This window comes from Cherax quadricarinatus, chromosome 14 (genome assembly GCF_038502225.1).
Source record: "Cherax quadricarinatus isolate ZL_2023a chromosome 14, ASM3850222v1, whole genome shotgun sequence".
In the NCBI taxonomy this organism is placed as follows: Eukaryota; Metazoa; Arthropoda; class Malacostraca; order Decapoda; family Parastacidae; genus Cherax; species Cherax quadricarinatus.
This window is the reverse complement of record NC_091305.1, coordinates 16703734-16729598: the sequence shown is the minus strand read 5'-3', so window position 1 is coordinate 16729598 and position 25865 is coordinate 16703734. Positions and strand designations below refer to the sequence as shown.

At 39.7% G+C, this 25865-nt stretch overlaps 1 protein-coding gene across 1 annotated transcript in view; it reads left to right on the top strand.

Annotated features, from left to right (window-relative positions):
* LOC128695184 (uncharacterized) overlaps positions 1-25865 on the top strand; it is a 29054-nt gene that overhangs the window by 2552 nt on the left and 637 nt on the right. Inside the window, exons 2-6 of the mRNA XM_070085023.1 lie at positions 7944-8071; positions 8282-8486; positions 9156-9311; positions 14334-14518; positions 25706-25863. Of these exons, the coding sequence (XP_069941124.1) occupies positions 7977-8071; positions 8282-8486; positions 9156-9311; positions 14334-14518; positions 25706-25863 (799 nt within the window). The 5' untranslated portion in view covers positions 7944-7976. The remainder of the gene's footprint in view (positions 1-7943; positions 8072-8281; positions 8487-9155; positions 9312-14333; positions 14519-25705; positions 25864-25865) is intronic.

The following is a 25865-nucleotide window of genomic DNA, read 5'->3' as shown; positions in this document are numbered from 1 at the left end:
CCACAATTGCCTCCAAGAAGAATTCAAAGTCCTGGAAGTCACCCCCTGCCAAGCCTTACCTATAAGGCTTATGCAATGGAGGATATTGAAGTGATCCCTCCAGAACTCTCTTAGGGTCAATTCAGTGTAGAGTTTTTTGAAGTTAATGACCTGCTGGTCCATGGGCTGGATGAGAGTAGTAGTGTTAGGAGGCAAGAACTTCACTGTTATAAAATGGAAATCCCTAGAGAATTGGTCTACCAAGTTTGGAGGAGAAGCAGGAGCATTGTCCATTACCAGGAGGCACTTGAGTGGTAGTTTTTTTTCCCAGGAGGTATTTTTTCACACTTGGGCCAAACACTTCATGGATCCGGTCAATGAAAAGTTGCCTCATGACCCATGCCTTATGATTAGCTTTCCACATCACACACAATTTGCTCTTGAACACTTTGGGATTTTCAGTGAGATACACCAGTAAAGGCTAACTAGCGTTAGCACAGAACAAAGAGTTAGCCTGTCTTTCATAGGCTTGTGTCCTGGCAGTGCCTTTTCCTCCTGCGTGATGTAGGTCCTCTTTGGTATTTTCTTCCAAAAGAGGCCTGTTTCATCACAAATGAACATTTGGGGTTGGAATTCATCAGTCTGTATGTACCCCTTGAATTCCTGCACAGATTTTCCAGCCACACGTTTGTCAGAACTTGCAGCCTCCCCATGCCTTACAACACTGTATGCCACTGCACTTCTTAAATCTCTCGAACCAGCCTCTGCTGGCCTTAAATTCACTAACATCATCACTAGTACCAGGCATTTTCTTTACGAGATCTGCATGCAACTGCCTTGCCTTTTCATAAATGATCATCTCTATCTCCTGCTAATTGTTTTTCCCTGATCCTCAACAACAACAACAACTTCTCCACATCTCCATTTGTTTGTGATATCTTTTTTTGTTAACAGGTTTACCCCCTTTTGCCACATCAGCTTCCTTGATTTGTTCTTTCTTTGCCAGGCTAGAAATAATTGTTGATTTGTTTTTGCCATACATCCAGGCAAGTTCCAGCACCTGTACACCACTCTCCACTCTCATTTTTCTATTACTTCTTTCTTAAATTCCATTGTGTTTCTCACTTTTTTTTTTTACAAAAGGAACTTTCTTGGGGCCCATGGTGACTTATTTCACAGTCGCACTTAATAAAAGCCACGAAAAACAATGGATTTTAAGGAAATGGTTGGATGAATGCACAGAGTATGTGCTCACTTGCCAACAGACAAAGGGAGACTGACTCGCCAAAGCCTGGTGTCCTGGCAGGAGAGTTGTGCTAACACGTCTAATACGGCTGATATACAAGGCAACAGCTGAAATACGGAGCAAAATTTCCACCAAAAAAAACGGCCTAAAAACGAAGTTCCACTGTATATATTTTGCCTGTGTGCATTAGCTTCTACTTTAGGTGAACACAGACATAAGCTTTAGGTCTGTGTTCACCTAAAGTAGAAGCTAAGTCTAAATCCTCCTGAAGTTGTGAGACATCAACGTCTGAATCGATTATCCTACCTATCTTCGTGTCATCAGCAAATTTGCTTATGTCTACTTTAGGTGAACACAGACACCAGGTGTCTCCTGACACCTGGTGTCTGTGTTCACCTATCAGTAAATAAGTACAGTACCTGGATGTTGACCAACTGTTGAATAGCATCCTGGAGGTGGTATACCATAGATCAGGGGTTTCCAACCTTTTCTATGCCTCCATCCCTAGGAAAATTTGATTAATGTTGCACCCCCTACAAAAGTAATACAGGTTAACCATCATTAATCCGGCATCACTGGGACCTGTAGGGTGCCGAATTAGTGATTTTGCTGGATCACAGTGGTTAGGTTAGAACATATCTTGCAAGCTGTGCTGTTTCATATATATGTTGGCCTTTCTTTGAGTAGTTTATCCTGCAGCATTGTTTTTGTTTTACACATCTGTTTCTTTGTTTCACTGTTAGCAAAGAAATTGAGTAATTTTTCTTTCTGTTCCTTTGTCATAAACTGTATAATTCACACAAGCTTCTCATAGACACACTGCTGTCAAGTTTTTTCAAAAGTTCAACCTTATCTTTTATGGACAATGTACGGTGTTTGCGCTTTACACAACAAGAAGCATTCCTTTATTCACTGGAACCATGGCTGGGGCTAAAAGTGAGTAGATTATAACAATAAATGGAGAAAAACAAATTTGAATTGTTTGCCTGTGTTCACAAGTGACACTAACAGTGTTTATGCAGCAAATAGCGCTACTAAATAGTAGCACTACTTGCAGGAAATTTGAAATTATACTATCCGAAATTAGTGCTCAATTAGTGATTGCTGGATCAGTGATGACTGACCTGCATCACATTTGAAGATGAGGAAGTCAAATTTTTTATTTTTTATTCACAAATTGAACCAGTACAGTAAGTACTGCGGGTGAACAACTTGAACTTAAAAAATTAGGTTTTAATTTAGTGCAAAAAAATACAAATATAAATTGAGCAAATAGAAAAGTTTTTGGTAAAATAAATGGAATTGTACTTTTCATTTGCACTCTTTGTCACACCCCCTGAAAGGATATCTTGTACCCCCTGGGGGTGCATGCATCCCAGGTTGGGAACCCCTGTCCTAGAGGTACGGATATGTATGCACAGGGCTTCTAATTAGCAAAATATGATCAGTCATGAGGGTCTCTTCACAAAATTCAACTTCAATAACAAACACACACAATGGGAATAAGTCAACCATGTCCTAAATGAAACAACTTTGAAGATATCCTAAACTACATGCATATGGATCCGAACCTTTGCCTAGAAAAAATTAACTGTGGTTCTTGAAGTCTGCTTAAGGCACATTCCATTAACCCTTTGAGGGTTTTGGTCGTACTAGTACGTCTTACGCATAGGGGTTTTTGACGTACTAGTACTCATAAATTCTAGCGGCCTCAAATCTAGTGGGAGAAAGCTGGTAGGCCTTCATATGAAAGAATGGGTCTGTGTGGTCAGTGTGCACAGTCTAAAAAAAATCCTGCAGCACAGTGCATAATGAGAAAAAAAAAACTTTGACCATTTTTTTTTAATAAATCAGCGACTTTGCAGTGTATTTTCGTATGGTATTTATTGTTGTATTCTAGTTTCTTGGTCTCATTTTATAGAATGGAAGACATATCACAGAAATTGAGATGATTTTGACTGGTTTTACAATGAAAGGTGCCTTGAAATTGAGCTCAAAGTAGCAGAAATGTTCGATTTTTACCAAACTTCAAAAGTAAACAAATCGTGCCAAGCGTGCAATACACGTCAACTGATGAGTCTAATATTCTTTCACAAGTGCATCAATAATATTTATACCATTTTTTACACTAATGCAGTAGTCTGCATAACAGTAAATCTTATATTTTTTGTGAAAATAAAAATTCAAAGTGGAAAGCAAATGAATATAAGAGGGGCCTTGAGACGTGACTAATGACTAGAGGAAATGTCATTTTAGTGCTAAGAATGTCTTTCTTGTTTATTCTGGACCCTATTCGGAAATTGGCATCTTTTGAAATTTGTGTGAAATTGGCAAAATTGCTAAATTCTGACCACTGTACTGGATAGTTGAATTTCATAAATGGGTGGTTTCTTGCACCCATTCGATAGAAAAAATGGAGTTCTAGCGAAATATTCATGTTTTTTGTCGACTAGTACTGTGAAATTGGCCGAAAATGGGGCTCAAAGTGGGCAAAATCGCCGATGTGTAAACATCGCCGAGACCGCTAACTTTGCGAGAGCATAATTCCATAAGTTTTCTATAAAATTTCAAACTTTTGGTGTCTTTATGATCGGGCAGAGATTCTCTATCTTTTCATAAGAGAAAATAATTTTTTTTTTTTTAAATTTGGCCGACCCTGAGAACGAGTTTCGGAGAGGGCCTGTCGACCCTCAAAGGGTTAAGAAAAAGAAAGAGAAGATGTAAACTAGAAAGGAAAAGATGCTCCCTATACAGACAAAGGTGAAGAATCACAGCTGCTGAGAGGGGCCAATATATCTGAAATACAAAGGGAGGCACTGGTCAGTGAATTAGCAAATATCAAACTTAAGCTGAAGGAATCTTACAGGAGACAAGAATCTCAGAAAGAACTAAAAGCCATAAAGGAAATTGAAAACAACCAAAATACAGCCTCTCCTCACTTAGCGGCGGAGTTCTGCTCCTAAGACCACGTCGGAAAACAAATTTATCGCTAAGTGAGGAGCATACTATAATGGTAGTGCATTTGTGGCGACTATCTTTGATATTGTTTTAATGTCACCTTTGCACCATTTATAACATTTCTGGTATATTTTTAAAGTGTTTATACAGTAGTGTACTGTATATTGAAATAAACAAAATAGAGGCAATCGGCTCTAATATACATTATTTAGGCATGCATTCTGGTCAGAAAGTCCGTCATAAGTCCGAGGCGTCGGTAAACGAGTACATCGCCAAGTGAGGAGAGGCTGTACTTCTCTTATGCCAAACCTGAGGGAAAAACAACATCCAGTATTGGGCCCCTGCTTAGGCAAGATTGGACATACACAGATGACAGCAAAGAAATGAGCGAGATACTTAAGTCCCAATTTGACTCAGTGGTCATCAAGCCATTACCCAGACTAAGGGTCGACAGTCTAAATTAATTCTTTATGAACGAGACCCAAGATCTGGTCATTTCAAAAATTTATGATATTATCCTAACACCACAAGACTTTGAAAAGGCTATAAATGACATGCCCATGCACTCTGCTCCAGGCCCAGTCTCATGGAACTCCATGTTCATCAAGAACTGCAAGAAGCCCCTGTCACGTGCCTTCAGCATTCTATGGAGAGGGAGCATGGAAATAGGGGTCATCCCACACTCACTAAAAGCAACAGACATAGCCCCACTTTACAAAGGTGGCAATACAGCAATTGCAAAGAACTACAGACTGATAGCACTGACATCCCATATCATAAAAATCTTTGAAAGGGTTCTAAGAAGCAAGATCGCCTACCACCTAGATGCTCATCAATTACACAACCCAGGGCAGCATGGGTTTAAAGCAGGTTGCTCCTGCCTGTACCAGCTACTGGACCACTATGACAAGGTCCTGGATGCTACAGAGGATAAACAAAATGCAGATGTAGTATACAGTGGACCCTCGCCTAACGAACGCATTGCATAACATTAAATCCGCCTAGCGATACATTTAACGCAAAAATTTTGCCTCGGCTAGCGCTAAAAAACTCGCCCAACGTGATTCGTTCCGTTCGAGACGCGTCCACGTGTGGCCTGAGCGCGCCTCACTTGTCCCGTGGGTGCCAGTGTTTACAAACCAGCCACCGTGGTTGCATCCAAACATACAATCGGAACATTTCATATTATCACAGCATTTTTAGTGATTGCACCTGCAAAATAAGTTACCATGGGCCCCAAGAAAGCTTTTAGTGCCAACCCTGTGATAAAAAGGGTGAGAATTAGTATGGAAATTAAGAAAGATTTTGAAGGGTTTGGGGCTAACCCTGAGATGCCTATACCAGTTGTGGAATCCATTGTGCCTACTTCAAAGATTAAGGAAATGTGCGCAGAGTGGGTTGAACTGCAAACCTTTATGGATGAAAATCACCCTAACCCAGCTATTGCAAGCCGTGCTGGTGACTATTACAATGACAATGTTATGGCCCATTTTAGACAAATCTTAAAGGAATGGGAGGTACAGAGCTCTATGGACAGATATATTGTGTGACAGAGGTCCAGTGACTCTCAAGCTGGTCCTAGTGGCATTAAAAGAAGGGAAGTAACCCCGGAAAAGGACTTGACACCTCAAGTCCTAATGGAAGGGGATTCCCCTTCTAAACATTAACACCATCCATACTCTCCCCTCCTCCCATCCCATCAATCATCACCATATCTTCAATAAAGGTAAGTGTCATGTAATTGCACATGTCTTCTTCAGTTTGTGTGTATTAAAATTAATATTTCATGTGGTAAATTTTTTTTTTTTTTCATACTTTGGGGTGTCAGGAACGGATTAATTTGATTTCCATTATTTCTTATGGGGAAAATTAATTCAGCTAACGATAATTTCGCCTAACGTTGAGCTCTCAGGAATGGATTAATGTCATTAGGCGAGGGTCCACTGTACACAGACTTTGCAAAAGCCTTTGACAAGTGTAATCATGGTGTAATAGCGCACAAAATGCATGATAAGGAATAACAAGAAAAGTTGGTAGATGGATCTATAACTTCTTAACAAACAGAACACAAAGAGTAATAGTACACAGAGTAAAGTCTGAGGCAGCTACAGTGGAAAGCTCTGTTCCACAAGGCACAGTACTCTCTCCCATCCTATTCCTCATCCTCATATCTGACAGAGAGAGAGATGTAAGCCATAGCTCCGTGTCTTCCTTTGCGGATGACACCCAAATTGCCATGACAGTGTCCTCCATCAAAGACACCGCAAGACTCCAAGGGGACACAACCAAATCTTCAAATGGATACACTCAAAACAATATGAAGTTCAATGAAGAGAAATTTCAACCACTCAGATATGGAAAACTTGAGGAAAATAAAAATTTATAGAATATATAGAAAACTTAAGGAAATTAAAACTGCCTCAGGGTATACAACAAATTCTAACCATACAATAGAACAAAAAACTAATGTGAAGGACCTGGGAGTGATGATGTCAAAGGATCTCACTTTCAAAGACAACAACAATGTATCTACCACATCTGCTAGAAAAATGGTAGGATGGATAATGAGAACCTTCAAAATTGGGGACACCAAGCCCATGATGGTTCTCTTCAAATTGCTTGTTCTCTCTAGGCTGGGATACTGCTGTACACTACCTTCCCCTTTCAAGGTAGGCAAAATTGCTGACCTGGAGAGTGTACAAAGAACTTTCATGGCACTCATAAGTAAAATACGGCACCTAAATTACTGGGAACAGTTGAAGTTCCTTGATCTGTATTCCCTGGAATGCAGGTGAGAGAAATACAAGATAATATACACTTGGAAATTCCTAGAAGGATTAGTTCCAAACTTGCACACAAAAATCACTCTCTGTGAAAGCAAAAAACTCAGCAGGAGATGCAACATTTCCCCAATGAAAAGCAGGGGTGTCATGAGTACACTGAGAGACAACACAATAAGTGTCAAGGGCCCAACACTGTTCAACTGCCTCGCAGCATACATAAGGGGATTACCAATAGATCCCTGGCTTTCTTCAAGAAGGCACTGGACAGGCACCTAAAGTCAGTACCTGACCAACCGGGCTGTGGTTCGTACATTAGTTTGTGTGGGGCCAGCAGTAACAGTTTGGTTGATCAGACCCTGATCCACCACAAGGCCTAGTCTCAGATCGGGCCATGGGGCATTGACCCCCAAACCTTTCTCCAGGTATACTCCAGATAGATAGTGGGCTTTGAAATGAGCTGAGATATGACAGCAGCTCTTAGCTTGTAAATTCAGTGATTTAAAAAAAAATTATTCCTTGTATACTGTACAGTACAAAAAAAAAAAATTTGTCTGAAAATTTACCAGATTCAAAAGACTCAAGACTCTAATGCTTTTGAAATAATGTATCAGGCTGTAATTACTGTATTTAACTGTGGGTGCATTTACAGCTTTGTAAAATACGTAATTTAATACCAGTATATTCTCTAATAGTTTGGAATTTTTCACAAAAGTAAAATCTTGTTTTAGTACCTCATCTTATGTTTTCTATTATTCTGTGGTTCGTGTTTTTCACCAATTCAATGATTCTTGTGAGGTTTTTTACTTGGTGTCTTGGTATTCATCTCTCAGTATTTCTTTATTGATTTTTTTCTTCATTTTTCTTTCTTTTCTATATCATAGTACATACTGATTATACTAATACTGTGCATTTTCTGTAACTTATCAGTTGTGGAAAATTTGTATTGAAAACTATTCTTTCATACACTATTTTTGTAGATCATGTAGTGACCTGGAAACAACTCCCTAAGCATGGATCGTTTACACTTGCTGATCCTCAGTCTGAGAGATGAGATGGTGGAGAATTGCTGCATGGTGAGGGACTTTATAACCAGTGTTCTTCCGAAGTAAGTAGAATATTATTTCTGTTTTGTGGGTCTCTCAAAAAAAAAAAAAAAAGTTAAGAAAGATGTGTAGTATTATTCTTATTTATCATTGTATTTTGTCAAACATTATTGTATTTTCTTTATATAGTATACACAGTACTGTATCGTAATATTTAATTTTAGTTTGATTTTAGCCAAGTTTTTCATTTAGCTCTTGCAATGATATTGCAGAAGACATAACACCGTAGGTGTGGCTACTGGGGACTTGAATCAGGATTCCGATGGCCGTGTTTGGGTAGAAGTTGGTGGACCTGGTCTAAGACTACGAGTGATGCACCTTCACCCAGCAAACCCCTCTGTAGCCGAGGCACTAGTGATGCGTTTTTCTGCAGACAGTCAGTCAGAAAATATTATAAAACTTCCTGCTGAGGATGAAGTAAGATAAAGTTCTTCCATCCATAAATTCAAAAGCAGACTCGTGAAGCAATGTAGTTCCATAATTTTTTATGATGGGTAACTTGCCTGATAACAGTAATAACAATAAGTTTATTTTAGCATGATACATGTTTGTACGAAGGAGTGTAACAATTTGGTGAACATGCCAAAAGCCCCTTTATATGCAGAGCATTTCAGGCATACTTAAGATTAATTAGGCAATAATAGTGCAGTAATTTTACATATGGTCATTAGGTGAGTTACAATGAATACAAGAAAACTGAATATTCGACTAGTTCACACTATATGGCTTTAGTAAGTTCAGTAGAGAATAATTAAAATTTTGATATAGCTTATAAAAAATTGCAGTATACCTTTTGTTACTGTCACAATAAAGGGAAGAATATAGTTGTTATAGTAATACACAATTCAGGAGTACTGTATAAAAGCCACCTAGAAGTTAGTGTCACCTTTATAATAGAAGGCTAAAGTTTTCTTTGATAAACTATTGTTGTATGCTGAGTTTTAATTAATGTTAGACTGTAGATCATGAATTGATACTCTTACGATTAAGAATTCAGTCCAACCAATTAATGTTAAATGACATAGCAATAAGTAATTTAACACTTATTGGTTGGACCATTTTATTGCATGAAGTTTTCCCATATAGATATCCTTGGCATCATTAGAGGACTACTGGTTCAACCATTGGCAAGGTCCTTATATCACAGCAGACTCCAACCAAAACACTGTCAACTTCAGGAGGTCTAGGCGGAGTTTAAGGAAATCGAAAAGGAAGTTTCGGTGCTCTGTCTGTAACAAGAAGGTCAGTCAGCATTTTTTACTTCAAATATGTTGTATATTGAATATAGGTTTATTTGTAACTTATTTGCCGTGTTTACATCATTTTATCACTGTTCTCCTTATTTCCACCATATAATCATTACTTTAGTTAGAATCTTGAGGCTTATGTATAAACCCCTTAAATTTATATACTTGTATATTATATGATTTGTACTGTACAGTTAGGATTTGATATTTACCTTGCCCCTCCCTCACAAATGTATATACAGTGGTACTCTAAGTTTCGAACTTAATTTTGTTCCAGAAGGCTGTTCAAGTGCTGATACTGGATGAATTTGTTTCCATAAGAAATAATGTAAATTAGGTTAGTCCGTTTCAGACCCCCAAAAATACACATACAAAAGCACTTAAAATAATAAACCTACATAATTGTTTGAGTTGGAGGGGTTCGAAACTCGGGGTACCACTGTACTAGTATAAGCCTCAGCCTCCTGCCTCAAATATGTATATCATACAGTTATGGAATACTCCACTTGATACCTAATGTATGTTAATATGTATCCTTCTCCAAAAGCTATTGTCTACAGGCTACATGTAACTTGTATAATACAGTATATAGGTGATCTGCACATATATGTTTGATGAATCACAGTATACATAGTAGTCATCTTGTGACATCATACATTGCAGTATTTGTAATTAACACAAAACTCATCAAGTGTCTGCTTCTTTCTGATCTATATGAATTCATCACATGCATACAATTTTTTTTTCTTACAGAGATTTGTCACCTCTCATTTTTATCAAAGTGGTAATTGAAAAATTTCACATGTAATTTGAGGTGGTGTCTGTATGGTTCTCATTGTGTCAGTGTAACTTTTATAAACTACACAATTTCCAACAGTTGAATGCATTAACCTTTACAGTGGAACCTCGGTTTTCGGCCTTAATCTGTTCCAGAAGGTCGGCCAGAATCCGAAATGGACGAAAACCGAATTAATATTTCCTATAAGAAATAATGTAGATCCAATTTATCCGTTCCAGACATCCAAAAATATTAACAAAAAATACATTTTATGGAGAATAACTATAGTTTTACATACAGAAAACAATGAGAAATAAATATAAATGTATATAAATAACTAATTTTAATGGATAAATGAACATTTAAATCAGTTTTACCTTTATTGAAGACTGTTGTTGACATATTGTTTACGAAATCCACATGCAACTGCCTTGCCTTTTCGCAAATTATCGCCTCCACAACACTATCTCCTGCTAACTGTTTTTCGTTGATCCACACCAGCACCTTCTCAACATCTTCGATTGTTTGCCATCACTACCACCCTTTGCCACCATCACTACCACCCTCTACCACCATCACTACCACCATCACTACCACCATCACTACCACCCTCTACCACCATCACTATCACCCTCTACCACCATCACTACCACCCTCTACCACCATCACTACCACCCTCTACCACCATCACTACCACCCTCTACCACCATCACTACCACCCTCTACCACCATCACTACCACTCTCTACCACCATCACTACCACTCTCTACCACCCTCTACCACCAACACTACCACCCTCTACCACCATCACTACCACCCTCTACCACCAACACTACCACCCTCTACCACCATCACTACCACCCTCTACCACTATCACTACCACCCTCTACCACCATCACTACCATCCTCTACCACCATCACTACCACCCTCTACCACCATCACTACCACCCTCTACCACAATCATTACCACCCTCTACCACAATCACTACCACCCTCTACCTTTGTAGAGAGTGGTAGTGATATTTCTCCACAAAACTTTGCAACTCATTCTATGATTCTTTCTTGAATTCTATCGTGTTTCTTACCTTCTTTACCCAAGGGCTGGCACGCTGAACTTTCATTAGCTCCATGGTGGCATATTTCACAGTCACAGTCAATAAACAAGCACAAAAAACAGTGGATGAATGCGTGGAGTATTGCTAACTCAACGAGAGACACAGGCAGACTGAGTGAGAAGTGGTGTCTCGAGCGGGTGGGCGAGTCTGATACCAACGATTTCTGAGTGGATGTACGAAACCTGGGGGAAATTTCGCCAAAAAAAAGTGCTTGAAATCCAAATTGTATGATTTCCACACCGGCCGAAAACTGGGGGGTCCACTGTAAATACAAAGGACTAATGAAATGCTTAAATGAACATTTAACATCACTTTTACCTTTATTGAAGACTCTTGTTGGCATATGGCAGACGCCGAGGAGGGGAGAGGGAGGAGAGGTTATCTCTACCACCGTCACTACTACCCTCTACCTTTGTAGAGGGTGGTAGTGATATTCCTCCATAAAACTGTGCATCTCATTCCACTTTCATACTTTGCTACGAGTACTTGAATTCTATCGTGTTTCTCACCCTCTTTATCAAGGGCTGGCACTCGGAACTTTCTTTGACCCTATGGTGACTTATTTAGCAGTCACACTCAAACAAGCACAAAAAACAATGGATTATTACGAAATGTTTCAGATGAACACGCAGGGTAATGCTCATTCGATGAGAAATAAAGCCAGACCGACTCAGAACGCGTGGGATACTTTGTGTGGGCACAGGCAGGCAGACATGTTTGGACCATTGTCAACTCGACAAAAACCAAGGTGATGAACGAAAACTGGAACAAAATTTTGACGAAAAGTCGTCAAAAACCGAATTTGACGAAAACCAGGGCAGATGAACACCGAGGTTCCACTGTACATATAAATGTTTACATGCCAGTGATGAAAGATAGAATTATTGTGAAAATTAATTATTTGGGTGGACAGTCCCTTTCCATCCATAACCTGTTCTGTTCACCCTTTCAGGGTCGGTCCCGTACAGGCACAGCTTAACAGCCAAGGTTGGTCTTGTACTTATACGTCAAAATTCTAGCACCTTCAAATCTGGTGGAAGAAAAATGGTAGGCCTACATATGAAAGAATGGGTCTGCATGGTCACTGCATGCAGTATAAAAAAAATCCTGCAGCACGCAGTGCATAATGAGGAAAAAGAAAACTCTGACCATGTTTTTGGTTTAAAACAGCGATTTTGTGGTGTATTTTCATATGGTATTTATGGTTGTATTCTTTTTTTCTTGGTCTCATTTGACAGAATGGAAGATATATTACAGAAATGGAGATGATTTTGATTGGTTTCACAATGAAAAGTATCTCGAAATTGAGCTCAAATTAGCAGAAATGTTTGATTTTTGTCAATGTTCGAGAGTAAATAAATCATGCCACACGTCCAATACACGTCAACTGGTGAGTCTAATATTCTTTCACAAGTGTGCTGATATTATTTATACCATTTTTACAATAATGCATAACAGTAAATCTTCTATTTTTTGTGAGAATAAAAATTCAAAATGGAAAGCAAGAGTAATACAAGAGGGGCCTGGAAACTTGACTAATGAACAGAGAAAATGTTATTTTAGTGCCAGGAATGTCTATTTTGTTTATTCTGGACCCAGTTTTGAAATTGGCATCTTTTGAAATTATCCAAATTGCCAATTTCTAACCACTTTATTGGGTAGTTGAAATCGGTAAATGGGCAGTTTCTTGTACTCAGTCGAGAGAACAAATGGAGCTCTAGTGAAGTAGCTATGATTTTAGTCGACTGGAACATTGGAATTGGCAGAAAATAGGGCTGAAAGTGGGCGAAATTGCCAGTGCGTAAATATCGTCGAGATCGCTATCTTTGCAAAAGCATAATTCCGTAAGTTTTCCATCAAATTTCATACTTTTGGTGTCATTACCATCGGGAAAGATTCAGTATCATTTCATAAGTCTTTACCCTGAAAGCGAGTTCAGGATTACCTCAAACTCCTCCTCTCCTTACACCTGCTTTGTATTGGACTGATGAAGCCACTGTGTGGCAAAATGTTTCCTGAATAAAGATTCCCATATGTTGCATAAGTGTCTCAATCTTGATCAGATACCTCATTTCCAAACAGTCTTGTGTTCATACAGTGCTTTTCTTTGCACTGTACTGACATACAGTACGTACCTGGTATATGGATAGGGCCTTCAAACTTATCAAAATAGACAAAGTGGAACCCTGAATATTGGCCGTAATCCATTCCAGAAGGTCGACCTAAATTCGAAGCAATATTTCCCATTAGAATTAATGTAAATACAGTTAATACATTCCAGACACCCAAAAATATTAACAAAAAATATATTTTTTAATGATTAATTATAGTTTTACATACACAAAGCAATGAAAACTAAAATAAATGAACATTTAAATCACTATTACATACCTTTATTGAAGACTCTTGTTGGCTTATGGAAGATAGGGAGGAGGAGAGAGGGAGGACTGATTATTTTTTTGGAAGGAGAATCCCCCTCCATAAGGACTTCAGATATCAAAGCCCTCTCTGGGGCTACTTCCCTGCATGCCTGCTACACTCACTGCATGCCTGCTACACTCACTGCATGCCTGCTACACTCACTGCATGCCTGTTACACTCCCTGCTTGCCTACTACACTCCCTGCCTCCCTACTACACTCCCTGCATGCCTGCTACACTCCCTACCTGCCTTCCACACTCCTTCCCTCCATGCTACACTCCCTGCCTGCCTGCTATACTCCCTGTCTCTCTCCACATCTTCCATTGGGCCCATGGTGGCTTATTTCACAGTTGCACTTAATAAACAAGCAAAAAACCAATGGATTTTAAGGAAATGTTTTGATGAATGCGTGGAGTATATGCTTATTCACCAAGAGACACAGGGAGACTGACTCGCCTATGCGCGGCGTCCCGGCAGGAGGCGGGCTGACGGGTATAATACAGCCGATTTGTGAGGCGCCGGCCGAAATACTACGGAGCAAAATTTCCACCCATAAACTGGCCTAAGTACGATTCGGCCGATAAACACAGCGGTCGGTATTCGGGGTTCCACTGTATTGATGTTCAAATAGGATTAGCCATATTTAAAAAATGCCAGTACTTTCAACATATTTACATTGCCTACTATGCTTTGCAATCACAGATTGTGGGACCCATTGACCACCATGATGAATTACAAGAAGCACCTTGTTTTGATGGAGAAAATGTCCTTGCCCATGTTCCATCTGTTAAGCTTGAAACAAGAAGCCCAAAGTCAGAAGAGGCAGCAGCTGCTAGCTCAGATGATGAGTGCATAAAGCCAGCTACCATTGAGGAGGCACTTTCCAGGTGAGATTTTGTATGATTGTACAAATATCGAATAGATAAGCTTTGATGATATTATCAACATCAGGCATGCAATTCAGTATAAATAAAAAGATTCTGTATATCAAGAGTTGGATTTCTAACCTAGAATTTCAGAAAGGTAAATGTGTTGAGACAAACGCATGATTGTAATTATGCGGTGCCCTCAGAAACAGTAAAAACAAATACAAGGGGCAGAGAATAGCCGGAGGATTTATCAAGCAAGAGAAGGTAAAAATGCAGAATTTGAGTGTGGGGGTATGAAAAAAGGAAGTGGTTTTAGTGAGAATGTGTAAACTGAAAATTTCAGGCTAATATGATGAAGAAAAACTATGGCAATTTAATTTTTTAGGGTTATTGCATGATAGTGAAAGACAGTAATGGTGCTTAACCCTTAAACTGTCCAAACGTAGATCTATGTTTGTGTGCGTAGCGCTCCGACCTTGATTTTCTCCATAAGAAAGAATGTAAAAAAAAAGTAGATCTACATTCGAAGCGCTATGCGAATGAACGTAGACCTACGTTTGGACAGTTTAAGGGTTAAGTGAATGAGGTTTAATATCTGTCCTAAAAGTACCCATGCTTCATACTATTCCTGGATGCCTCTCTCCAAATTTTAAAGCTATTTATTAATTCTTTGTGCTGTTGATATTATCAAAAGCGTGAGTAGATTGATATACGTATAGTAATTTTTTTTTATCACATCAGCCATTTCCAACCAAGGCAGGGTGGCCTGAGAAAAGAAAAACTTTTATCATTCACTCCATCACTGTTTGCCAGAGGCATGCTTACATTACAGTTATTAAACTGCACATTAACCCCCCTCCTTCAGAGTGTACTTCCCATCTCCAGGAATCAAGTCCGGCCTGCCGGTTTCCATGAATCCCTTCATAAATGTTGCCTTTCTTACATTTCAACAGCACGTTATGTCCTAAAAACCATTTGTCTCCATTTACTCCTATTTAACAAGCTCACGCACACTTATTGGAAGTCTAAGCCCCTTGTACACAAAACCTCTTTTACCCCACCTCCCTCCAACCTTTCCTAGGCCGAACCCTACCCCACCTTCCCTCCACTACAGATTTATACACTCAATGTCATTATATTTTGTTCCATCCTCTCTACATGTCCAGACCATCTCAACCCCTCCTCAACCCTCTGGATAATAGTTTTGGTAATCCTGCACCACCTCCTAATCTCCAAACTATGAATTCTCTGCATTGTATTCACACCACACATTGCCTTCAGACATGACATCTCCACTGCCTCCAGCCTTCTCCTTGTTGCAACATTCACCACCCATAAACCATACCCCCGGCCGGGATTGAACCCTTACAAGAGTGTTGGTATAACTGTACTTTCATACATTCCCATCTTTGCTTTCATGGATAAAGTTCTTTGTCTCCACAGACTCCTCAGTGCACCACTCACCTTTTTCCCCTCATCAATTCTATGATTCACCTCATCTTTCACAGACCTATCTGCTGACACTTCTTTTACATACCCTACCAAACTCATCCAACAACCTCTGCAATTTCTCTTCAGAATCTCCCAAAAGCACAGTCTCATCAGCAAAGAGCAACTGTGACAACTCCCACTTTGTATTAGATTCTTTATCTTTTAACCCCACACCTCTTGCCAACACCCGAGCATTCACTTCCCATACAATTCCATCTATAAATATATTGAACAACTATGGTGACATCATCCAGCCCTGTCTAAGGCCTACTTTTACTGGGAAATAATCTCCCTCTCGCCTGCATACTCTAACCTGAGCCTCACTATCCTTCACTATCTTCACTGCTTTCAGTAACCTACCTCCAGTTTCATACATTTGCGACATCTGCCAGATTGCCCCCCTATCCTACGCCTTTTCCAAATCCATAAAGGCTACAAAAATCTCTTTACCTTATCTAAATATTGTTCACTTATATATTTCACTGCAAACACTTGGTCTAAACAACCCCCCACCCTTCCTAAAGCCTCCGTGTTCATCTGCTATCCTATTCTCCGTTTTACTCTTAATTCTTTCAATAATAACTATCATACACTTTACCATGTATACTTAACAGACTTGTTCCCCTATATTTTTTCACTCTTTTATCCCCTTTGCCTTTATACAAAGGAACTATGCATGCTCTCTCCCAATCCCTAGGTACCGTACCCTTTTCCATACATTTATTAAGTAAAAGCACTAACTACTCCAAAACAATATCCTCACCTGCTTTTAACATTTCTATCTTTATCCCATCAATCCCAGCTGCTTTACCCCCTTTTACTCTACCCACTGCCCCATGCACTTCCCCCACACTCACAACTGGTTCTTCCTCACTCCTATAAGATGTTATTCGTCCTTGCCCTATACATGGAATCACAGCTTCCCTATCTTCATCAACATTTAACAACTCCTCAAAATATTCCCTCCATCTTCCCGATACCTCTAACTCTCCGTTTAATAACTCTCCTCTCCTATTTTTGACTAACAAATCCATTCGTTCCCTAGGCTTTCTCGATTATTAATCTCACTCCAAAACTTTTTCTTATTTTCAACAAAATTTGTTGATAACATCTCACCCACTCATTTGGTCTCTTTTGCTCTCTTTTTACATTGCTTCACCACTCCTAACCTCTTTTTCTCTTTGAATACTCCTCCCTCCTTGCATCACTTGTACTTTGTAAAAACCTCTCATATGCTAATTTTTTCTCTCTCACTACTCTTTTTACATCATCATTCCTCCAATCACTCTTCTTCCCTCCCGCACCCACTTTCCTGTAACCACAAACTTCTGCTGAACACACTAACACTATATTCTTAAACTGACGCTATACATCTGCTACCCCATTGCCTATAATCACACTAGCCAATCTGTCCTCCAACAGTTGTTTATATCTTACCCTAACTGCCTCCTCCATCAATTTATAAACTTTCACCTCTTTCTTACTTGCTGCTTCCATTTTCTTTGTATCCCATTTATCTTTTACTGGCACTCTAGCTACAACTAAAATATAATATTAATTTTATTGTTATATAAACTTTTAACCTAGGTAGTAGGTTGGTAGACAGCAACCGCCCAGGGAGGTACTACCATCCTGCCAAGTGAGTGTAACACGAAAGCCTGTAATTGTTTTACATGATGGTATGATTGCTGGTGTCCTTTTTTCTGTCTCATGAACATGCAAAATTTCAGGTACGTCTTGCTACTTCTACTTACACTCAGGTCACACTACACATACATGTACAAGCGTATATATACATACCCCTCTGGGTTTTCTTCGATTTTCTTTCTAGTTCTTGTTCTTGTTTATTTCCTCTTATCTCCATGGGGAAGTGGAACAGAATTCTTCCTCCGTAAGCCATGCGTGTTGTAAGAGGCGACTAAAATGCCGGGAGCAAGGGGCTAGTAACCCCTTCTCCTGTATATATTACTAAATTTGAAAGGAGAAACTTTGGTTTTTTCTTTTGGGCCACCCTGCCTCGGTGGGATACGGCTGGTGTGTTGAAAGAAGAAGAAAGATAAACTTTTAAACAGGGATGTCTTTCTCTAATAGCACAGTGACCAAAAAGCTTGTAACATACCTCAGTTTATCAAAGTGCAGACCTAGAAATTTGCAGTCATTTATATTTTCTATTTGGCAGATGTTGCATGTGTATGGAATAGGAGATAGGTTACTGAAAGTAGTGAAGAGTTTTTATGAGGATAGTGAGGCTCAGGTTAGAGTATGTAGGAGAGAGGGAGATTATTTCCCAGTAAAAGTAGGCCTTAGACAAGGATGTGTGATGTCACTGTGGTTGTTCAATATACAGTGGACCCTCAACCAGCGATGGCATCGATTAACGATAAATCTGACTAGCGATACATTTTAACGCAAAAATTTTGCCTCGACTAGCGCTTAAAAACCCGACCAGCGCTATTCGTTCCGTACCATACGCGTCCACTTTGGCCTGAGCGCACCTCACTTGTCCCTTGGTACCAGTGTTTACAAGCCAGCCAGCCATCACAGTCACTTCCAAACATACAACAACTGGAACATTTCATATTATCACAGCCTTTGTAATGATTGCACCTGCAAAATAAGTCATCATGGGCCCCAAGAAAGCTTCTAGTGCCAACCCTACAGCAAAAAGGGTGAGAATTACTATGGAGATGAAGAAAGAGATCATTGCTAAGTATGAAAGTGGAGTGTGTGTCTCTGAGCTGGTCAGGTTGTATAATAAACCCCAGTCAACCATCGCTACTATTGTGGGTAAGAAAACGGCAATCAAAGAAGCTGTTCTTGCCAAAGGTGCAGCTGCTGCTGCACCACAGTCAGCTTTTGTTGTTGCTGCACCACCATCAGCTGTATTACTCTAAGATGTGGAGAGAGTGTTGTTGGTGTGGCTTAACGTGAAACAATTACCGAGAAACGATTAACCCTGGAGGATTAGCCACCCAGGATAACCCAGGAAAGTCAGTGCATCATCGAGGACTGTCTAACTTATTTCCATTGGGGGTCCTTAATCTTGTCCCCCAGGATGCGACCCACAACAGTTGACTAACACCCAGGTGAACAGAAAAAAATGCCTGGAACTAGTGCTCATATTGGTGAGGTTAGTGGGGAGGATGTGGAAGAGTTGGTGGAGGAGGACAGTGACGACCTAACCACTGATGAGCTGCTAGAGCATCTTCAACAGTAAGAGGCCACACCTGAGGAAACTGCTTTGGAGGAGGGGAGAGAGAAATTGAAGAAGTTGCCTACTTCAAAGATTAAGGAAATGTGTGCAATGTGGCTTAAAGTGCAAACCTTTTTTGATGAAAATCACCCTCACACAGCTGTTTCAAGCCGTGCTGGCGACTATTACACTGACAATGTTGTAAAACACTTTAGGATAAAGGAACGAGAGGTACAGGCCTCTATGGACAGATATGTTGTGCGACAGAAGTCCAGTGACTCTGAAGCTGGTCCTAGTGGCATTAAAAGAACAAGGGAAGTAACCCCAGAAAAAGACTTGCTACCTCAAGTGCTAATGGAAGGGGATTCCCCTTCTAAACACTAACAAGATCAACGGTCTCCCCTCCTCCCATCCCATCAATCATCACCAGATCTTCAGTAAAGGTAAGTGTCATGTAACTGTGCATGTCTTCTTCAGTTTGTGTGTATTAAAATTAATATTTCATGTGGTAAAATTTTTTTTTCAATACTTTGGGGTGTCTTGCACGGATTAATTTGATTTCCATTATTTCTTATGGGGAAAATTAACTTGACTAACGATTATTTCGTTTAACGATGAGCTCTCAGGAACGGATTAATATCGCTGGTTGAGGGTCCACTGCATTTAAAGATGGGGATGTAAGAGAAGTGAATGCACAGGTCTTGGCAAGAGGTGTGGGGTTAAAAGATAAAGAATCTAATACAAAGTGGGAGTTGTCACAGTTGCTCTTTGCTGATGACACTGTACTTTTGGGAGATTCTGGAGAAAAGTTGCAGAGGTTGGTGGATGAGTTTGGTAGGGTATGTAAAAGAAGAAAATTAAAAGTGAATACAGGAAAGAGTAAGGTGATGAGGATAACAAAAAGATTAGGTGATATCAGATTGGAGGGAGAGTATAGAGGAGGTGAATGTATTCAGATATTTAGGAGTGGACTTGTCAGCAGATGGGTCTGTGAAGGATGAGGTGAATCATAGAAATGATGAGGGGGAAAAGAGTAAGTGGTGCACCTAGGGGTTTGTGGAGACAAAGAACTTGAAAGCAAAGATGGGAATGTATGAAAGTACAGTTATACCAACATTCTTATATGGGTGTGAAGCATGGGTGATGAATGTTACAACGAGGAGAAGGCTGGAGGCAGTGGAGATGTCATTTCTGAGGGCAATGTGTGGCGTGAATATAATGCAGAGAATTTGTAGTTTGGAAATTAGGAGGAGGTGCGGGATTACCAAAACTATTATCCAGAGGGCTGAGGAGGGGTTGTTGAGGTGGTTCAGACATGTAGAGAGGATGGAACAAAATAAGAGTGACTGAGAGTGTATAAATCTGTAGTGGAGGGAAGGCAGGGTAAGGGTCAGCCAAAGCAAGGTTGGAGGGAGGGGGGTAAAGGAGGTTTTGTGTGCGAGGGGCTTGGACTTACAGATAGCATGCATGAGCGTATTTGATAGGAGTGAATGGAGACAATTGTTTTTTAATACCTGACATGCTGTTGGAGTGTGAGCAAAGCAACATTTATGAATGGATTCAGGGAAACCGGCAGGCTGGACTTGAGTCCTGGAGATGGGAAGTACAGTGTCTGCAGTCTGAAGGAGTATTAATGCTGCAGTTTTATAACTGTAGTGTAAGCACATCTCAGGCAAGATAGTGATGGAGTGAATGATGAAGAAATTTTTTTTTTGATGAATTTATATATATATATATATATATATATATATATATATATATATATATATATATATATATATATATATATATATATATATATATATATATATATATATATGTATATATATATACGTATATATATATACGTATATATATATACGTATATATATATACGTATATATATATATATATATATATATATATATATATATATATATATATATATATATATATATATATATATATATATATATATATATATATATATATATTTTCAACAAGTCGACCATCTCCCACCGAGGCAGGGTGACCCAAAAAAAGAAAATCCCCAAAAAGAAAATACTTTCACCATCATTCAACACTTTCACCACACTCACACATTATCACTGTTTTTGCAGAGGTGCTCAGAAATACAACAGTTTAGAAGCACATGCGTATAATGATACACAACATATCCCTCCAAACTGGCAATATCCCAAATCCCTCCTTTAAAGTGCAGGTATTGTACTTCCCATTTCCAGGACTCAAGTCCGACTATATGAAAATAACCGGTTTCCCTGAATCCCTTCACTAAATATTACCCTGCTCACACTCCAACAGATCGTCAGGTCCCAAGTACCATTTGTCTCCATTCACTCCTATCTAACAGGCTTACGCACGCTTGATGGAAGTCCAAGCCCCTCGCCCATATACACCTACCATCCGACTTACGACCGAGTTCAGTTCCGAGAAACCAGTCGTAAGTCGAAATGGTCGTAAGTCAAACTTCACTACTGAATATCAACAAAACATTTTTGTAATGACTTTATTTTATTGTTTTATTTTGGTATTTCGTGTTTTACTGTACTTTTTATGCTGTTAGTACTGTATTTTATACTGTAAGGTTTAGGATAAACACTGAGTACAACACAAATACATGTAGTTGTTTATTTCCCAGAAATTTGGCATAAAAAACACGGTCGTAAGTCGAGTGGTCGTAAGTTGAGCAGGTCGTAAGTCGGATGGTAGGTGTGTGTGTGTGTGTATAAATATATATATATATATATACAGTGGACCCCCGCATACCGATTTTAATCCGTGCAAGAGGGGTCATTGTTATGCGAAATAATCGGTATGCGAATGAATTTTCCCCATAAGAAATAATGGAAATCAAATTAATCCGTGCAAGACACCCAAAAGTATGAAAAAAAAAATTTTACCACATGAAATGTTAATTTTAATACACACAAACTGAAAAAGGCATGCACACTTACATGACACTTACTTTTATTGAAGATCTGGTGATGATTGATGGGATGGGAGGAGGGGAGAGAGTGTGTTAGTGTTTAGAAGGGGAATCCCCTTCCATTAAGACTTGAGGTGTCAAGTCCTTTTCTGGGGTTACTTCCCTTCTTCTTTTAATGCCACTAGGACCAGCTTCAGAGTCACTGGACTTCTTTCGCACAACATATCTGTCCATAGTGGCCTGTACCTCTCGTTCCTTTATGACTTCCCTAAAGTGTTAAACAACATTGTCAGTGTACAGGTTGCCAACATGGCTTGCAATAGCTGTGTGAGGGTGATTTTCATCAAAAAAGGTTTGCACTTCAAGCCACTTTGCACACATTTCCTTAATCTTTGTAGTAGGCAACTTCTTCAATTTCTCTCTCCCCTCCTCTGAACCAGTTTCCTCAGGTCTGGCCTCTTGCTGTTGAAGTTGATCTATCAGCTCATCAGTGGTTAGTTCTTCATTGTCCTCCTCCACCAACTCTTCCACATCCTCCCCACTAACCTCCAACCCCAAGGACTTTCCCAATGCCACAATGGATTCCTCAACTGGCAGATCCCACTATCAGATCCCACAACGGTTAACTTGTGGGACTTGATCAGTGCAGACGAAAACTGATAGTGAGGTGCTGGCCTGACCCCTTATATAGCTTCCTTGTATGCTTTACTTTCATAGTTCCTTGATAATGTGAGTAGTCACGAAAGCGCTTGGAATTTCTCTATTTTTTCAGAGTGGTTGTTTTGCATATTCCGAAATCACCTGTTTACTGTGATCTTATTGCATTAATGGATACCACACGACTCTTCAGAATGTTCTCGATAAGCTTTCCTAATCATATATCTTTTGTTTCACAGTTTTTGTCTGCACTGATCAAGTCCCACAAGTTAACCGTTGTGGGATCTGATAGTGAGGTGCTGGCCTGACCCCTTATATAGCTTCCTTGTATGCTTTACTTTCATAGTTCCTTGATAATGTGAGTAGTCACAAAAGCGCTTGGAATTTCTCTATTTTTTCAGAGTGGTTGTTTTGCATATTCCGAAATCACCTGTTTACTGTGATCTTATTGCATATATATATATATATATATACAGTGGACCCCTGCATACCGATTTTAATCCGTGCAAGAGGGCTCATTGGTATGCGAAATAATCGGTATGCGAATGAATTTTCCCCATAAGAAATAATGGAAATCAAATTAATCCGTGCAAGACACCCAAAAGTATGAAAAAAAAAATTTTACCACCTGAAATATACATTTTCCTACACACAAAGAGAAGGATACATGCACAATAGTAGAGTAGTACATGCACAGTATATATTGTGCATGTACTAGTCTACTAAATGAAGAATAAATGACACTTACCTTTATTGAAGATGCAGCAATGACTGATGAGACACTGTGTCCTGGGAGTGCCTTTTCCTCCTGAGTACTGTAGGTCCTGTTAGGCATTTTCTTCCAGAACAGGCCTTATCACACTGTGTATGCCACTACGATTCTTAAATCTCTCAAACCAACCTTTGCTGGCTTTAAATTCACCAATATGAGCACTAGTTCCAGGCATTTTTCCCTGTTCACCTGGGTGTTAGTCGACTGGTGTGGGTTGCATCCTGGGAGACAAGATTAAGGACCCCAATGGAAATAAGTTAGACAGTCTTCGATGACACTGACTTTTTTGGGTTATCCTGGGTGGCAAATCCTCTGGGGTTAATTGTTTCTTGGTATATTCTCAATAAGCCACACCAACAACAGTGCTACAGCAGCAGCAGATGATGCTACAGCAGCAGCAGATGATGCTACAGCAGCAGCAGATGATGCTACAGCAGCAGCAGCAGCTGACAGTGCTATAGCAGCAGCAGACGATGCTACAGCAGCAGCAGACGATGCTACAGCAGCAGCAGACGATGCTACAGCAGCAGCAGACGATGCTACAGCAGCAGCAGCAGACGATGCTACAGCAGCAGCAGCAGCTGACAGTGCTACAGCAGCAGCAGACGGTGCTACAGCAGCAGCAGATGGTACTACAGCAGCAGCAGCTGACGGTGGTACAGCAGCAGCAGCAGCTGACGGTGCTACAGCAGCAGCAGCATTAGCAGTTGACCATGGTACCACAGTATTTCGATAATATTTCTCACCCTTTTTACCACAGGGTTGGCACTAGAAGCTTTCTTGGGGCCCATGGTCACTTATTTTGCAGATAAAATCACCAAAAACACTGTAATAATACGAAATGTTCCGATTGTATGCTTGGATGTTACCGCGGAGGCTGGCTTGTAAACAATGCCACCGGCGGAACATGTGAGGCTGGCTCAGGCCGCACATTAGACGCGTCTCAGACGAATAGCGTTGAGCGGGTTTTTTAGCGGTATGCGAGGCAAAATCTTAGCGATAAAATGTATCGGTATGCGGATTTAACGTTATGTGATGCCAACGGTATGCGGGGGTCCACTGTACATTATATACAGTATTGGTCTCTCAGGCCCCAAATGTTAGTAGGAATAGAAAAAATTGGAAAAGAAAAGAAAAAAACTATAAAAACCGCTAAATAATGTAATGCACGTATGTGGAATTCGTCGATGTTGCCGCCACCACATCATTTTTGACAAACTTCTTGGCACTGTATCTCGGTAAGTACTGATCAGAAATTTTTTTTTTGTCTTATTACCTTCACAAAAATATGCTCTTTAATTCTGTAAGAATTTTTTTTTTTTTTTTTTTTTTTTTTTTTTTTTTTTTTAAATTTCTTGCACACTGGAGCACCACTTCAGATTTTGGCCTTGGACCCTGAAGGGGTTAAAGGAGGGGTTTGGGATATTGGCAGTTTGGAGGGATATGTTATATATCTTTACATATGCTTCTAAACTGTTGTATCTGGGTGCCTCTGCAAAAACATTGATTTTGTATAAGTAAGGTGAAAGTTCTAGGTAGTAGTTTGGTAGACAGCAACCGCCCAGGGAGGTACTACCGTCCTGCTAAGTGAATGTAAAACGGAAACCTGTAATTGTTTTACATGATAGGATTTTTTTTTTTTTTTTTCTGTAACACTTCACTTACATGTACAAGCATATATATACACACACTCCTGGGTTTTTGTCTGTTTTCTTTCTAGTTCTTGTTCTTGTTTATTTCCTTTTATCTCCATGGGGAAGTGGAACAGAATTCTTCCTCCGTAAGCTATGCGTGTTGTAAGAGGCGACTAAAATGCCGGGAGCAAGGGGCTAGTAACCCCTTCTCCTGTATTACTAAATTTGAAATGAGAAACTTCTGTTTTTCTTTTTGGGCCACCCCACCTCAGTGGGATACGGCTGGTGCGTTGAAAGAAAGAAGAAAAGTGAAAGTATTGAATGATGATGAAAGTATTTTCTTTTTGGGGATTTTCTTTCTTTTTTTGTCACCCTACCTCGGTGGGGGATGACTGACGTGTTAAAAAAAAAAAATGTGGAGGGGCTTTTTTATTACCTGTTATATAAAATTTAAGTATGACATGATGCATATCTGTATCATTACTTTTGCTTATTTCTATAGTCAGTATACTGCTGTTCACTTTTTTCCCAGGTATAGTGCTAGTGATGAGCAGTTAGCACGAGCTTATCGTGTGATGGACAACGAATTACGCACCAGTTTCACATTGTTTGCTGAAGAAGCTGCTACTCAGGATGTTGTTGATGGTGTAAGCATGAACATTAATAACAGTAGGAGTTCACCTGATGCAAGT